Raw genomic sequence first — 16,076 nt, forward strand, 5'->3', positions numbered from 1 at the left:
CAATATTCTCTGCTTTATGTTGTAAGTAGTGCTACTTTTGATACATTATGCCGCAAGATGGTATTGAACTACCACAAGTTATATCATATCTATATACCTAAACATGAACAGGAAAAAGCAGGGGAAGAGTTCACCATTTCCAATTTTTGAAGTTCGAACACAACATACAAAGAGAAAAATTTCCATTTGTTTTGATCGTAATTTTTTTGCCCCAACTGGCTGCAACATTTTAGCTGTTTTAGTAGCAAAATTGCAGAGCTAAAAGTAAATAGATTGAACTTGATGGAAGCATGGTTAGTCCAAACTATTACTAAATATAGACGGCCAAAAGAATACTATAAGTTCGACAACGGCAAGCATCAGCATCCCACGTCAACTAATCAGATCATCGGATTTTATTACGTGTAATTGTTGACTTGGTGGGGCGGGTTTTGTTTTTCTTGGTGGGTTTAGGGCTTCATATGTTGGGCGAACTCTGGGTTCCCATCGGTTTCCAAACAACAGACCTTTCATGAAAACTGGGCTTGAGAATTCTTGCCCGCAGGAGAAACAGATTTTCTGGAAGGGAAAGCTTGACCATTCAGTAGGCTTAATCGTTTTCTAACTTGAAAATATTTTCTACTTTTATCCACGGGGAAGGGTTACTGTGGAATGAAATCAACGGCATCGGCCTGATGGCAACAGATGGGCCTTTCTCTTGTCTTCATATGGCAAGGGTCGTCCCAGGAAATTTGGTCCTGATCAGTGAAAGTCTCCTCCTTTCTTTTCTTGTTTCTCACAAACCATTCATCGAAGGAGATGGGCGAACGGCCAAACACATGGTCGTGCAATAGGAGGCCGCATGCCACATGTTCATGGACGTGTTACGTGAATGAAAGAGAGAAAACAAGAACAGTAATTGCATAACAACAACGGTCAAAGAAGGTTTTCGTGATGTTAATTAGTTTTGATTTAAAGTAGGCAAACGGGTGGCACCTGTCCAATGCAATAAAAAACTAACCCTTTTTTTCCTGTTGAAATTCAACTTGGTTATGACCAGGCTTGTAAGTTGTTACTTATTTCATTTGGTAGCTTCTTCTGTTGTTACTGGACGCCCTTTAACTCTCGAATCTGATGGTTGAATTAAGGCAGAGAAAGTTTTTTTGTAGACTTTTCCTTTTCTCCAACCTTAAACAGACGTTTCCTTCAATGAAAATACCCGGAAAAATACTCAAAGCCCTTCGATACGAAAAGTATTTGTCGGCCCACAACAGTCGAAAAGAATTTGATTTTTCTCACATAATCTACATGTAGTCAGATAAAGATTAGAGACTCGACGTGTCACTTGCTTAACCAAATTGCAGAACTTTCACCTGCACTTCTAGGCGCAAGGGCTTGCTTCTTTCATTAATGGCTTCTAAACCCATGTTCCTCCTTCTCCTCCTCCTGTTTCTACCGTTCAAACTGCAATGCTCAAGCCCGCAAACATGGATCAAAGCTGGTTACTGGGACTCTAGCGGTGAGCTTCCTGCTTCTGATATAAATTCTGCTCTTTTCACTCATCTCTTTTGCGCTTTTGCATATGTAAACTCTACTTCCTACCAGCTTTTAATCAACTCCTCAAAGGAACAACCCTTCTCTGAATTCACCAACACTGTAAAACTCAAAAATCCATCGATTACTACACTTTTATCCATTCGGGTTGGAAAAAGTGAGTCGACAACCTTTTCTTTGATGATAAATCAAACTTCCAATAGAAAATCTTTCATTAAATCTTCCGTAAGAACAGCTAGACTTTATGGCTTTCATGGCCTAGACCTTGTTGGGGTTATGCCTAGAAATAGCACCAACATGACCAGTTTGGGAACTTTTTTGGATGAGTGGCGAGCTGAGGTAGATTCTGAGTCAAGAAACTCTGGTAAGACACAGTTGCTGTTAACTATGTCGTTTGGTCGCGTGCCAACTGTCAACTCGGTGAGTTATCCGATTGATTCTGCAAAGAGAAACCTGGATTGGGCAAATATTATAGCATATGACTACTATGTGCCAACAGTAGACAGGTTTACTGGCGTTCATGCAGCTTTATATGACCCATTTGGCGGGGCTAACACTGATGCTGGTATAAGGGAATGGTTACAGAGAGGATTTTCTGCAGACAAGCTAGTTTTAGGTTTGCCTTACCATGGCTTTGGGTGGACACTTGTTAACTCTGGTGAGAATGACATTGGTTCACCAGCTTCAGGGCCCGCTGTCACAATTGATGGTTCCATGGGCTATAAGTTAATCAAATCATTCATTCAAAATTATGGTTATGGCGCTGAATCTGTGTATAATTCTACTTATGTGGTCAGTTTCTGCAAAATTGGATCAAATTGGATCAATTTTGATGATGTGGAAGCTATTAAAGCTAAGGTTTCTTATGCCAAGGCAAAGGGGCTACTTGGTTACAATGTGTTTCAACTCTCCAATGACGAAAATTGGCTGCTCTCTCAAGCTGGTATGATGGTTATCTCCCTTTAGTTCTGTGGATTCTCTAATCTTTTCTTTTTCATTCTTCTTTAGCCTCTCTGGATACAGGATTAGCAATAGTCCAAATCAAGTTCTATTTGAAAGATATTGAACTTAATCCAGTTTCTTTTACACAAAATTCTAACTAAGGGAGCTAAAAATTACACCTAATTAATCAAAGATGTGGAAATGGAACATCTTACCATTTCATTTTCTTTCTTGTTTATTCAATGCCTTGACAAGACTGGTTTTTCAAGTATAGACTTGTCAACTGAACTCATTTTTGCCTCTATTTGTATTTTCTGACTTTTGGGCTTTCTCAAGTCAAGCAGTCACTTTTTTATTTCCACACAAAGGAAAAACCTCTTGACTAAAAGCCTTTCAGCTTGAGCATGGTGGAGTATGGTGCAGTACCTTGCCTTCCAAGTAAACAATAAGGATGTGTTATCATTATTATGTCATGTTAGCATGCTAAAGAAGAACAGAACCTGGTAAAGTTTGGAGATCCTTACTGGACTTTGTAATTAATATAATGAACAATGTCCACAGCTTATGGAATAGGCACCAGTCAACGGGAGAAGCAGCAGCAGTTATTGGTGATTGTTCTGGTTACAGTTGCTGCAGTGATTCTCCTGATGGGGACTATCGTTTGTTACCTGCAAATAAAAATATTCAAGTCACAAGGTAACTTACTGGACAAGTGAAAATTTGCACTTAGAAAAAAGAATAAGTGCTAAATTAATTCCAACAGGTAACTCTCTTTCATTTTGGCTGCAGGAATTTTGGCTACTTTGAAAAAGTCAGTCTCTCGGATGAGACCCAAAATATCTTCTGATGAGAAGCAAGACAACAGTGCTCCTAATCTCCAAGTTTTCAGTTTTAATAGCATTAAAGCAGCCACAGATAACTTTTCAAGTGAGAATAAGCTGGGGCAGGGTGGATATGGACCTGTCTACAAGGTAATATGAGGCTAACTTTTTATAGGAAGCCTGAAAATGAATATTGGAAAAGTATTTTCATCTCTAATTTTTATTATCTGGTAGACATGAAATTATGATGACCAGGCAGATTCAGCCTTGGGTGAGGAATCTGCAGCATTCTTCGATACTGCATTAGAATAAGAACCATATGTTTTACTGTATGTGCACTCTGCTTACCTGCAGAGATTATAACTTCCAGAACATCCAAACAATGAAACTACTCTTTTACTTACAAAACAATTGTTAATCAAACATATGATTGGTATTAACTTTTAAAGAATGTGGACTGTAACAGGGCATGTTACCCAAAGGGCAGCAAATAGCAGTAAAGAGACTTTCAAAAACCTCTAATCAAGGGCTTGAAGAGTTCAAAAATGAGGTCACACTTACTGCAAGGCTTCAACATGTGAATTTAGTTCGAGTCATGGGAATTTGTACTGAGAGGGAAGAGAAAATGCTGATATATGACTTCATGCCAAACAAAAGCTTGGATTTCTACCTCTTCGGTAAGCAATACTGTACTCTACACACCTAGTATGATTAAGGTGATTAACTAATCCTTCCATGCATTTAATATATGCAGATCCATTTAATAGGGATCTCCTAGATTGGAGGAGACGTGTTTTCATAATTGAAGGTGTTACTCAAGGGCTTCTATATCTACAAGAATACTCGAATTTCACAATAATTCATCGTGATATAAAAGCTAGCAACATTTTATTAGATGATGATATGAACCCAAAAATATCAGATTTTGGTGTGGCCAGATTATTCAGAAAGGATGAACTCGAAGCAAACACAAGTAGAATTGTTGGGACGTAGTAAGTAAACCAGTGGCTTTCAAATGATGAAATATTGGATTTTTTTTCTTTTCTGCATTGCATCTATGTTATTGTTAGTAATTAATTCATTCAATGTAGTGGCTATGTTCCTCCAGAATATGTTAAGAAAGGAACGTACTCTATGAAGTATGATGTTTATAGTTTTGGAGTTCTGCTTCTGCAAATTATAAGTGGCAAGAGGAATTCCAGCATATATGGATGCAATGAAAACTTGAATCTTCTTGAATATGTAAGTTACTTCTGCACACCCCTTTTTCCCCTTTGTTTGTCATACCATAACATCTTTTGTTTTTTAAGCCAAAATGCATTAACATTGAACAATTCCAGGCATACGAATTGTGGAAACAAGGTCGAGGGGCAGAGTTTTTTGATGCATCACTGGATGATTCATCTTCGACGTGTAAGCTCATGAGATGCATGCAAGTAGCACTGCTGTGCGTGCAGGAAATCCCTGCAGATAGACCGTCCATGGTTGAAGTTTTTGCAAGTCTCAAGAACGAGACTGTTGCAATCTCCATCCCTAAGCAGCCTGCCTTTTCGGTCATAAGAGATGGAAAAGAGGGAAGTAAAGAGATTGCCAGGGACAAGGTGTTTTCAGTCAATGATGCCACTATAACCCAAGTGGGGCCTCGATGACAGTATGGGAGACCTAATGGACAAGAATTATGGTTTACCAATCTTTAATCATGCAAATATAGATATTGATGATTGGAGCAAAGTGTTGAATCTGCTGTTTATTTTTTCACTCTTTTGCTCACAAAAATTCAAAAAAGAAATTGATTACAATTGAATATAAGGCTAATTATTGGGATGCCAAATTTTCTAGTTTCTAGACCATGTAAAAACCAATCAGAGGTTCCTGGAAAATGTACGAAACTCCCAGCGTTAGATACAATGTAACAACCCCCCTGATATTGTAAGAGAGAGTTTATTAGTCAAACAAATACAACGCCAAAGACAAAAGCCCAAAATCTTGTCACTGTAGAGGGGAAGCTGATATTTTTCTGTTAACAATTTTTTCTCGGAATATTAACAGAATCCAATTTCTGTAACAAAATCTTCAGAAGTCTTACTCATAGGCCATCAACTTTGGTCAGGTTCTCTCTCCTTAGTCCTTACGAGCCCATTTTATGTTCTTTCTATTACTTGGCGCCAGCTCAAGTGGTAGACTTCGTCCCTGCTCCAGGAGTCTGACAAACCTCAGATTAGAGGAACCCGATGGCAATCTTATTTTGATGAATAAAAATGGCAAATTTTTTTGATAAACAACGTCATACAATAGCCACAAGAAGTAATAAAACACCCAATTCCTAGCTACAACGCAGAATCAACAGAGAAAATACTTGCCAGTCCCCACTCGGTAACTGTTGCATAATCGAGGAGTTAATGTTGACACGGGATGTACTGATGATGATAAATAATTCTTGTAGGTAGGCATCAATCCGAGGAAAATATCCGCTGTCCAATTTCAATGGCGTCCAAAACTATCTTCATCCTTCTTTTCAACTTCCTTTCCTCTCAATTATTGCACTTCTCTGAAGCAGAAACTTGGGTTAAAGCTGGCTACTGGTACGCTTACGGTGAATTTCCCGTACAGGACATAGATTCTGCGTTGTTCACTCATCTTTCGTGCGCTTTCCCTGAAGTAAACCCTTCAACATATCAGCTCTTTATCCCCTCTGCCTCTGAACAAGACTTCTCAACCTTTACAAGTATCGTCAAGCGTAAAAACCCATCTGTTAAAACGCTGTTGTCCGTCTGGAATGGGATATCTGAAACGGGAAAATCCATAACTGGTGAAAAGGTAAACGACTCGGTATTATCTTCAATGATCTCAGAATCTTCTAAAAGGAAGTCCTTCATTGATTCCTCAATGAAAACAGCTAGGCGCTATGGTTTTCATGGAATAGACTTGAGCTGGCCATAAACAGATCAAAGGACCACATCATAACTTTCTCAAATCAATCTTACAGAAATCAAACAAAGTACGTACTGAAAAGTTTAACAATTTTGATGACAGACTCTAATTTAGTTTAGCATATTATTTTTTTTTCGCCTTTCAAAAAAAATAAAATATATGCTAAACTAAATTGACAGCTCAAGAGGGAGAACTTCAAGAAAACAAGCAGCGGTTGTTGCTTAAAATCATCCTTCCAGTTTCTCTAGTTGTTATCCTGACAGCTGCTATCCTGCATTGCTGGAGACGAAGAAAGGTCAAATCCGAAGGTAACTGCCTTCAACCATTGAGGATAGGAATTGAAACAAAAATTTAAATTGATATCAAGGCATGAAAGGAAACACTTTTTTGGTTTTACCTTGCAATTCTTTTTACAGAAGAAATGGCTTTAAGAGGCATTCCTAGCCCAAGAATCACTACAACAGCTGCTGAAAATTTTCCCCGTGGTGGTCCTTATTTGCAAGTGTTCAGGTTTGCCAACATCAAAGCGGCTACAAATAATTTTTCAAGTGCAAACAAGCTTGGAGAAGGCGGATTCGGTCCTATTTACAAGGTACTGTATGTATGAACTACTTCTGAAGGTGTTGAGATATGTAGCACATGATTAGGAGGAGCATGACATGTACTTTAAACCAGACTAAAAACTACAACTTCCCCCGGACTGTTGGAGGGCGAATTTTGCATTTTGCATGTAGAAGAGCTCACACAATTGTATTAGCTTTGTTAAGTGGTTGGAGTTCTATATTTATTTAATGCATTTTCGTTCAGCAGTAAAGCTAGCTAGGTGGCAGACATTGCAAATTTATGAGTATCCCTTTTCAACTTTGATAGGGTACACTACCAGGAGGCCAAGAAATAGCAGTAAAGAGACTTTCTGCATCTTCTTCTCAAGGGCTCGAGGAGTTTCAAAATGAGGTTACGTTGACGGCAAGACTTCAACATGTAAATTTAGTAAGAGTCTTGGGATATTGCACAGAGAAGGAGAAAAAGATGCTGATATACAAGTACATGCCGAATAAAAGCTTAGATCTCTACCTCTTTGGTATGCTAAGTTCTTTTCATGACTTCTATTACAGTTTTTTCAAGCACATTTTGGACATAAATTTTATATCTAATGATATGATCAATGATGTTTTTATGACGTAAATGAAACTCAGCATTGCATACCAGATGAACAAGCAATCATAAATGAGGACAAACAGAAAACAGAACAAATTAAGAAGATAAAACAGCAAGAGGTATACAGGCTTAATCAAGCCTGATATTCATTAACTTGGAAATACATACATCATACAAGACTTAAAAGCAAAGTTTAACCATAACTTGTACACTGCAATACATTATAAGAGGCTAAACATCAGGTCAGCCGTACATTAGGTGCATTTGACATAAGGCATGACAGTAAGTAACTGTCACATTACAAAACAGTGAAGCATGGACTCATGTCTGCTGTCTTGGCTTGAAAAAGTTCTTCAATGCAAGTCTTAATTCAACATTCCTTTTTAAGACTTGCTTTGCAGACCCCAAGCATAGCTCTCAGTTTTCAAATCTTGCTTGGCAGAGCTTTGGTGAATATGTCAGCTAACTACATATCAGAATTGAAGTGGTTGAATTCAACCTCTCTATTCTTCTCTGTTTCTCAAATGGCATGATACCTTACACTTATATGTTTTGCTCTTCCATGATTCACTGGGTTCTTCGCAAGGGCAATTGCTGACCTGTTGTGTATAAACACTTCAGCAGCTTTCTTTTGATTAAATTTTAAATCACAAAGTAGTTTCCTAAACTGCCTATTTTTGGCAGCTGTAGCAGGAATGTATTCTGTTTCTACGGTAGATTTAGGCATAACCTCTTACTTTCTTGAATTCGAACTGAATATAGCACTTCCTAGATGAAAAGCATAACTAGATGTGCTTTTGGAGTCTCCAACACTCCCTGCTTCATCACTGTCACTATAATCAGTGAGTTTGACAGTATCAACATGCTTGAAGTGCAAACCAAAGTCCAGTGTCCCTTTAAAGTATCTCAGAATTCTTTTGGTTGCTATAAAGTGCAGCACAGTAGGACTTTGCATGAACCTCGACAGATAACTAAAAGGAAACAACATATCAGGTTTTGAACCACATATGTAAAGAAAGCAACCAATAAGGCTTCTATGTAGTGATGGTTCTGATAAGTTAGAGGAGCTGGGGGCTGTAAGCTTTTCATTCACTACCATGGGAAAACAAATTGGTTTGCATAGATCCATATTAAACCTCTTAAAGACCTCAGTGATATACCTCTTCTAAGACAAGAAAGTACCACTAACACACTAATCTAACTGAAATCTCAAGAAGAACTACCAAAGCAACTAGTAGTCTAATTGTCTCAAATCTTGCAACTAGTGCAAAGGTCTCACCAAAGTCAACTATCACATTATATACTACAATATACTATCAGAGGCTAAACATCAGTTCAGCCGTACATTAGGTGCATCTAATAGAAGGCATGAGAATAATTAACTATCACATTACAAAATAGTGAAGCATGGACTCATGTCTGCTGTCTTGGCTTGAAAATTTTCAACGCAAGTCTTAATTCAACAATCAAAAGTGGTTCTTTCTTTTCCTCAGTTGGCTTTTGGGATCTAAACTTTCCAACTGAGTTACTAAAATTTTTTGCAGACCCTATGCGGAGGAATATGCTGGATTGGGAAAAGCGTGTGCATATCATAGACGGGGTCACTCAAGGGCTTTTATATCTACAAGAATATGCAAATATTACAGTGATTCATCGGGATCTAAAAGCTAGTAACATACTACTGGATGATGTGATGAACCCCAAGATATCAGATTTTGGGATGGCTAGACTTTTCAGAAAAGATGCATATGAAGCAAACACTGACAGAATTGTTGGAACATAGTAAGTGAATTTGGAAACAGAGTTTGCTCTTTTTTGATGCGCTCACTTGTTTAGCGTTTTAATCAACACATCAATGCAGCGGCTATGTTCCTCCTGAATTTGTTACAAAAGATATCTACACCATGAAGTATGATGTTTACAGCTTCGGAGTTCTACTTTTGCAAATCATTAGTGGCAAGAGGAATACATGTTATTACGGTCCGCATGAGAACTTAAACCTTCTTGAATATGTAAGTTTCATCAAAACATTGTATAAGGGCCTATGGGATTCAAAGATTACAACCATTTTGGCCATGATTCCCATGAATTCATTGGTTTGATGCAGGCGTATGACTTGTGGAATGATGAGAGAGGCACAGAGTTTATTGATCCATCACTGGATGATTCATCTTCACCTTGTAAAATCATGAGATGCATGCAAATCGCGTTGCTCTGTGTCCAAGAAAATTCAGGGGACAGACCATCCATGTTAGAAGTGTTCACCATGCTCAAAAATGATTCCATGGCGGCTTCGTCTCATAAAAGGCCAGCTTTCTCTGTGAAAGCAGATAAAAATACAGGGAGCACATCCGCATCGCAACAAGAAATATGCTCATTCAATGATCCACAAATTTCCGAATTGGAACCCCAGTGAGGGTGAAAGTCTTTTTGAAGATGTCATAGCCATAAATTTCCTCTGAAATGTATTTTCTGGCAACTAGTTATAATTTTTTAGTTACAATAGTTGAAAATTTTTATTACCCAAAGAAGCAAGCATAAAACCCAAGTGGTAGTTCTATCTCATTATGTTCGGGGAAAATTTGGGCTGCCGGTAGATGGGCATCTAGGCCCAGTTGACATTGGGGACTCTTAAGCAGAATAGGCCTATTTTTGTGACACGTGACACACTCACACACATTGCACAGAGGCTGCTACATGAATTTAACCCAAGATCAAGTGGCCTTTTCGTATACGAAAGGTTGTGTTGTGGTGATTAATTTGAAGCTGAAAAGGACAACGAAAATTAATTAAGTTAAATTTTCTCTGCGTGAAGGAGGGCTGCTGCCCCTTTGCTTCAGTAGTCCACTTTTAACGTAATCGTGTCAAATCAAAAGACGTAATGACTGCCAAAAATTGTTTTAAGACTGATCAGCCTGAGGGAAGGGACGGGAAAGCAACCGTCTGAGAAAAGGATGGTTTGATTGTTTAGACTTCTAGCGAGGATTTAAGGGAAGGAAAGCTAGGAGTTCCCGAATTAAGGGAACAGTTTTAAACCGGAGAACAAAGGCGAACTAGACAAATAGGCTTTCGACCAAGTCAAAACCAATCACAGGTTGATGGAAAATCTACGAAACACCCAGCGTCAGAACCACTTACCAACTCTCAGGTTTATTTTAAGCAAACAGTAGCAGTCATTTACGTGGGTCGTGTCTTTTCTGATTTGTGTTCCTGTCTCTTTATGCAAGTGTCCATCAACAAAGACACTCCTGAAACGTTAAAGAGAGAGTTTATTAGTCAAGCTTGTGACTCCAATGACAAAAGCCCAAATCTTGCCGCTGCATGGAAGAAGTTGATAGTTTTTTGGTAACTTCTTCAAAATCTTGCCCTGAACCTCTTCATTACTACCCAACCGGGAAGTCTTAGTCACAGCACATTAACTTTGGTTCGGTTCTTTCTCCTTAGTCCATATATTGATCTTTCCTGATTTTTAAAACCCCAATGTTATAAAACATTGAAGTCATAAAGAAAGTAGGTTTTTTATTATCCTCCAGGACAGAAGCAACCAATAGCGTCCTTTAATTGCTGGCTTTCTTTTGGCAAGATGACAAGATTTTGAGATGATATGCTGATCAAGGCATAGCATCTTAAAATCATGTGCTCTTTTGTTCTCCAGGGAACCTATTCCTGGTTTCTGATAATGAAATTCACTTCATTTAAAAAAAAAAAAAAGGGTGTGCTTTAATCTACCCTGAAGTACTTCCCATTCCCACTCTGGAACCGTTGCGTAACCGAGGAGTTACTGTCAACACGTGATGTACTGAAGATGAGAAATAATAGTCGTTGGTAGGCATCAATCCCCGGTAAATATCCGCAATCCACAATGTTTTGATATTGTAAAGCTTAGTTTAGAATTGTGGTACTTTTCATATCATATATGTTTTGTTCGCTGGTGTTATGTATGTTCACACCAGTTATACTCTAATTATAATACGAACAGTTTACAGTACTCTTCCTATTCTGGGCAGATTGTTAATAAAAATACCTTACTCGCTGAGATAAAAAAAATATCCGCAGTCCAATTTCCATGGCGTCCCAAACAATCTTCATCCTTCTTGTCATCTTCCTTTCTTCTCAATTATGGCACTTCTCAGAAGCACAAACTTGGGTTAAAGCTGGCTACTGGTATGCTAATGGTGAATTTCCCATACAAGACATAGATTCTGCGTTGTTTACTCACCTTTCATGTGCTTTTGCTGAAGTGAACCCTTCAACTTATCAGCTGTTTATCCCCTCTGCCTCTGAACAATACTTCTCAAACTTTACAAGTATCGTCAAGCGTAAAAACCCGTCTGTTAAAGCGTTGTTGTCCGTCTGGAATGGGATATCTGCAACAGGAAAATCCATAACTGGTGAAAAGGTAAACGACTCGGTATTATCTTCAATGATCTCAGAATCTTCTAAAAGGAAATCTTTCGTTGATTCCTCAATAAAAACAGCTAGGCGTTATGGTTTTCATGGAATAGACTTGTTCTGGCTTTGGCCTAACAGCACAGACTTGGCCAATATTGGTGTTTTATTAGATGAGTGGCGAGCTGCCATAAATTCTGAGCCAAGAAAACCAAGCGAGTCACAATTGATCTTAACAATAGCTGTTCGTTACTTGCCAGAAATTGAAATGGTAAGTTATCCAATCGACTCCATGAGTAGAAATGTTGATTGGGCGCATGTTGTGGCATATGACTACCATTTGCCTTCAAGGGAGAATTTCACAGGCGTCCATGCTGCTTTGTATAATCCATCAAGTCATGCTAATACAGATTTTGGCATCAGAGAATGGTTAAACAAAGGATTTCCACCAAGCAAGCTGGTTTTAGGTTTGCCTTACCATGGATGGGCATGGAAATTGGTGAGCCCCCAAGATAATGCTGTTGGGGCACATGCTTCAGGTCCAGCCATCACCATTGATGGTTCTATGGGCTACAAATCTATCAAATCATATATTCGAGATTATGGTTATGGAGCTACTTCTGTATACAATGCAACTTATGTAGTGAACTTGTTCACCTCTCCAACAATTTGGATCAATTTTGATGGTATAGAGACTGTCAAAACAAAAATTGCCTATGCAAAGGAGAAAAGGCTTATTGGTTACAATGCGTTTCAGCTTTCCAATGATGATAATTGGGCGCTATCACGGGCAGGTAGGTACTAAATTTCTTATTAATGTTATCAGGCATATGACGGTTTCAGTTTGGCACCCCTGTCTAATCCCTTAAGACATGAGGCTGACTCAAATGCTGTAAGATTCTGGTCTTAAGAAGAGTACAACATCTGGAGAGAACAAATCATTTTTATGAACTAAATTAGACCAGCAGGAATTTCATTCCTCAGATTGCTTTCAATCATCTCAGAAGATTTTGTGCTTCACTCGGTATTAAGAACTCTGCATCAAACAGAGAGCTAGGACATGGTTTATGTCATTTGCTTGCTATGTGTAGCTTAAGATCTTTCTGAACTTTCTCAAATCAATCTTACAGAAATCAAACAAAGTAGGTACCGAAAAGTTTAACAATTTTGATGGCAGACTCTAATTAATATGCTAAACTACATTGACAGCTCAAGAGGGAGAACTTCAAGAAAACAAGCAGCGGTTGTTGCTTAAAATCATCCTTCCAGTTTCTCTAGTTGTTGTCCTGGCAGCTGCTATCCTGTATTACTTGAGACGAAGAATGGTCAAATCCGAAGGTAACTGCCTTCAACCATTGAGGATAGGAATTGAAACAAAAATTTAAATTGATATCAAGGCATGAAAGGAACCATTCTTCTGGTTTTTCCTTGCAATTCTTTTACAGAGGAAATGGTTTTAAGAGGCATTCCTGGCCTAAGAATCTCTACATCAGCTGCTGAAAATTTTGCCAGTGATGCTCCTCATTTGCAAGTGTTTAGGTTTGCCAACATCAAAGGGGCTACAAATAATTTTTCAAGTGCAAACAAGCTTGGAGAAGGCGGATTCGGTCCCGTTTACAAGGTACTGTATGTGTGAACTACTTCTGAAGGTGTTGAGATAGATAGCACATGAAAAGATAGAGCAGGACATGTAATTCAAACCAGAATAAAAACTACAACCTCCACTGACTGTTGAAGGGCGAATTTTGCATTCTGCATGTAGAAAAGCACACATAATTCTATTGGCTTTGTTAGGTGGTTGGAGTTTTATATCTATTTAATGCACTTTCTTTCGACAGTAAAGCTAGCTAGGTAGCAGACAATGCAAATTTATGAGTATCCCTTTTGAACTTTTATAGGGTAAACTTCCAAGAGGCCAAGAAATAGCAGTAAAGAGACTTTCTGCATCTTCTTCTCAAGGACTTGAGGAGTTCCAAAATGAGGTTACCTTGACGGCGAGACTTCAACATGTAAATCTAGTAAGAGTCTTGGGATATTGCACTGAGAAAGAGGAAAAGATGCTGATATACGAGTACATGCCAAATAAAAGCTTAGATCTATACCTCTTTGGTACGCTAAGTTAATTTTATGTCTTCTATTACAGTTTAAAGCACATTATGGACCCGAAATGGCTTTTTCTTTTCCTCTGTTGTCTTTTTGGGTTCTAAAATTTTCAACTGAGCTGCTAAAATTTTGTGCAGACCCTATCAGGAGGAGTAGGCTGGATTGGAAAAAGCGTGTGCATATCATAGAAGGGGTCACTCAAGGGCTCTTGTATCTGCAAGAATATGCAAATATTACAGTGATTCATCGGGATCTAAAAGCTAGTAACATATTACTGGATGATGAGATGAACCCCAAGATATCAGATTTTGGGATGGCTAGACTTTTCAGAAAAGATGCATATGAAGCAAACACAAGCAGAATTGTTGGAACATAGTAAGTGAACTTGGAAACAGAATTTGCTCCTTTTTGATGTATGCTCACTTGCTTAGCGTTTTAATCAACACATCAATGCAGCGGCTATGTTCCTCCTGAATATGTAACAAAAGGTACCTACTCCATGAAGTATGATGTTTACAGCTTCGGAGTTCTACTTCTGCAAATCATAAGTGGCAAGAGGAATACATGTTATTACGGCCCCCATGAGAACTTAAACCTTCTTGAATTTGTAAGTTTTATCAAACCAATGTTTTGAGATATTGTATAAGGGGCCTAAGGGGTTCAAAGATCACAACCATTTTGGCCATGATTCCCTTGAATTCATTGGTTTGATGCAGGCGTATGACTTGTGGAATGATGAGAGGGGCACAGAATTTATTGATCCATCACTGGATGATTCATCGTCACCTTGTAAAATCATGAGATGCATGCAAATCGCGTTGCTCTGTGTCCAAGAAAATCCAGGGGACAGACCATCCATGTTAGAAGTGTTCACCATGCTCAAAAATGATTCCATGCCGACTACCAGTCCTAGAAGGCCAGCTTTCTCCGTTAAAGCAGATAAAAATACAGGGAGCACATCCACATCGAAGCAAGAAATATACTCCTTCAATGATCCACAAATTTCCGAACTGGAACCCCGATGAGAGTGCAGGTTTTTTGCAAGCTATCTTAGTCATAAATTTCCTTAACAAGTTATAATTTTTTAGATATTAAGTCTTAAGTTCTTATTTGATTAGGATTATTATTTGTGTATAACATTAAGTAGTTGTATGGTTTTAAATTTCTTATTCCATATAGAATCTTAATCACGTTCTATTTTGAACTTTTATATTATAAAAGTGAAAGTTTTAGAATTGAAAATAATGTTTTAAGAGCTTTAAAGAAAGCACTTTATAACTCTGTTTTTTACTCTATATGCAAGGGCGGCTCCATAAGTTCAAAGGCCTAAAACGAAATATTCAAATGAGGTTTTTTTTATTGAAATTAAAAAAAAATTATTAAAATTTTATTCTTCTAGCTTTTTCAGATGTAAAATTTTTAATTAAATTTTTATAATCAAGTTCTTCTAATATTTCTTTTTCAATTGATAATATAGCCAATCCATTTAATTTTTCTTGAGACATTATTGATCTTAAATAAGAATTTATTAATTTTAGTTTTAAAAAACTTTTTTCTCCTGAAGCAATACTTACTGAAATTATTAACATTATTCTAAAAGTAATATATGCATTTGAAAAAGAATCGAGTCTTCTTATATGATTAAGTATGTCAATTGAATTGTTTTCTTCCTGTATAATTTCTTTTAAAATTTTCAACTCTGAAAATAAATCTAAACCATCAATATCAGAATAGTTGTTATATTTTAAAGAACATTTAAGATTAAGACAATATTCTTTCAAACTATTACCATCTAATGACTTCAACTTTTTACCGATAAATAAAAAACCAAAAATATTTTCATATATCTTAATTTGTTCAAATCTACTTTGAAGTGAAAAAATTACTTGATCTACTATATACAAGAAGTAATCAATTCTAAATGATTCTTCAAGAGATCTAGTTACTTCATTATCAACATTCTCATCAAATTGTTTTTTCCTACGAATAATACGTGTATCACGAAATTCAGGTTCTATGTTCATTTCAGATGCAATTTCTTTAGAGAAAATCATAGCAGATGCAAATCCATTTTTTTTATATATTTCAAAAAAGAAAGAAAACCTTTTAATTGTTCTATAGCAACATCAATACACATATCTTTTGATTGCAAATTTTTGCTAACAGAGTTAGCAGCAAACAATATATCATACCAAATAG

At 37.4% G+C, this 16,076-nt stretch overlaps 4 protein-coding genes across 6 annotated transcripts; all 4 read left to right on the top strand.

Annotated features, from left to right (window-relative positions):
* Window positions 1-1,081: 1,081 nt before the first annotated feature.
* LOC18587889 (class V chitinase-like) lies at window positions 1,082-5,127 on the top strand. Of its 2 annotated transcripts, XM_007011932.3 has the most exons (7): window positions 1,096-2,476; window positions 3,037-3,171; window positions 3,265-3,446; window positions 3,763-3,973; window positions 4,051-4,288; window positions 4,388-4,538; window positions 4,637-5,127. In XM_007011932.3, exons 1-7 carry the CDS (start codon window positions 1,390-1,392, stop codon window positions 4,943-4,945), a joined length of 2,313 nt encoding a protein of 770 aa, XP_007011994.3. In that variant the 5' UTR covers window positions 1,096-1,389; the 3' UTR covers window positions 4,946-5,127. The 2 variants fall into 2 exon arrangements, with proteins under 2 accessions (XP_088666039.1, XP_007011994.3); XM_088809913.1 differs by lacking the exon at window positions 4,637-5,127 and having other exon boundaries at window positions 1,082-2,476; window positions 4,405-4,540.
* A 653-nt stretch (window positions 5,128-5,780) lies between these two features.
* Window positions 5,781-7,851, top strand: LOC18587890 (G-type lectin S-receptor-like serine/threonine-protein kinase At1g61390). Its single transcript, XM_018128441.2, has 5 exons — window positions 5,781-6,204; window positions 6,407-6,535; window positions 6,644-6,819; window positions 7,098-7,308; window positions 7,787-7,851. Exons 1-5 carry the CDS (start codon window positions 5,781-5,783, stop codon window positions 7,849-7,851), a joined length of 1,005 nt encoding a protein of 334 aa, XP_017983930.2.
* A 1,001-nt stretch (window positions 7,852-8,852) lies between these two features.
* LOC148760614 (cysteine-rich receptor-like protein kinase 19) lies at window positions 8,853-9,912 on the top strand. Its single transcript, XM_088809914.1, has 3 exons — window positions 8,853-9,167; window positions 9,247-9,397; window positions 9,493-9,912. The coding sequence occupies exons 1-3, from the start codon at window positions 8,935-8,937 to the stop codon at window positions 9,799-9,801; spliced, it is 693 nt and encodes a 230-aa protein (XP_088666040.1). The 5' UTR covers window positions 8,853-8,934; the 3' UTR covers window positions 9,802-9,912.
* Window positions 9,913-10,992: 1,080 nt separating this feature from the next.
* On the top strand, window positions 10,993-15,081 carry LOC18587891 (uncharacterized). Of its 2 annotated transcripts, XM_088809479.1 has the most exons (8): window positions 10,993-11,210; window positions 11,393-12,568; window positions 12,984-13,112; window positions 13,220-13,395; window positions 13,673-13,883; window positions 14,015-14,252; window positions 14,334-14,484; window positions 14,594-15,081. In XM_088809479.1, exons 2-8 carry the CDS (start codon window positions 11,452-11,454, stop codon window positions 14,900-14,902), a joined length of 2,331 nt encoding a protein of 776 aa, XP_088665605.1. In that variant the 5' UTR covers window positions 10,993-11,210; window positions 11,393-11,451; the 3' UTR covers window positions 14,903-15,081. The 2 variants fall into 2 exon arrangements, with proteins under 2 accessions (XP_088665605.1, XP_017982538.2); XM_018127049.2 differs by lacking the exon at window positions 10,993-11,210 and having other exon boundaries at window positions 11,364-12,568.
* The last annotated feature ends 995 nt before the right edge of the window (window positions 15,082-16,076 follow it).

Source organism: Theobroma cacao, chromosome 9 (genome assembly GCF_053813885.1).
Source record: "Theobroma cacao isolate CCN51 chromosome 9, ASM5381388v1, whole genome shotgun sequence".
NCBI lineage: Eukaryota > Viridiplantae > Streptophyta > Magnoliopsida > Malvales > Malvaceae > Theobroma > Theobroma cacao.

What these genes read in the sequence shown, in the direction of transcription:
- LOC18587889 (XM_007011932.3), top strand. Translation starts at nt 1,390, where the DNA reads ATGGCTTCTAAACCCATGTTCCTCCTTCTCCTCCTCCTGTTTCTACCG. An exon ending in CTTGGATTTCTACCTCTTCG is followed by an intron (nt 3,974 to 4,050) that starts GTAAGCAATACT and finishes TAATATATGCAG; the next exon opens with ATCCATTTAATAGGGATCTC. An exon ending in AGTAGAATTGTTGGGACGTA is followed by an intron (nt 4,289 to 4,387) that starts GTAAGTAAACCA and finishes CATTCAATGTAG; the next exon opens with TGGCTATGTTCCTCCAGAAT.
- LOC18587890 (XM_018128441.2), top strand. Translation starts at nt 5,781, where the DNA reads ATGGCGTCCAAAACTATCTTCATCCTTCTTTTCAACTTCCTTTCCTCT. An exon ending in GATTCGGTCCTATTTACAAG is followed by an intron (nt 6,820 to 7,097) that starts GTACTGTATGTA and finishes CAACTTTGATAG; the next exon opens with GGTACACTACCAGGAGGCCA. An exon ending in CTTAGATCTCTACCTCTTTG is followed by an intron (nt 7,309 to 7,786) that starts GTATGCTAAGTT and finishes CTTGCTTTGCAG; the next exon opens with ACCCCAAGCATAGCTCTCAG.
- LOC148760614 (XM_088809914.1), top strand. Translation starts at nt 8,935, where the DNA reads ATGCGGAGGAATATGCTGGATTGGGAAAAGCGTGTGCATATCATAGAC. An exon ending in GACAGAATTGTTGGAACATA is followed by an intron (nt 9,168 to 9,246) that starts GTAAGTGAATTT and finishes ACATCAATGCAG; the next exon opens with CGGCTATGTTCCTCCTGAAT. An exon ending in ACTTAAACCTTCTTGAATAT is followed by an intron (nt 9,398 to 9,492) that starts GTAAGTTTCATC and finishes GGTTTGATGCAG; the next exon opens with GCGTATGACTTGTGGAATGA.
- LOC18587891 (XM_088809479.1), top strand. Translation starts at nt 11,452, where the DNA reads ATGGCGTCCCAAACAATCTTCATCCTTCTTGTCATCTTCCTTTCTTCT. An exon ending in TTGGGCGCTATCACGGGCAG is followed by an intron (nt 12,569 to 12,983) that starts GTAGGTACTAAA and finishes CTACATTGACAG; the next exon opens with CTCAAGAGGGAGAACTTCAA. An exon ending in AAGAATGGTCAAATCCGAAG is followed by an intron (nt 13,113 to 13,219) that starts GTAACTGCCTTC and finishes ATTCTTTTACAG; the next exon opens with AGGAAATGGTTTTAAGAGGC.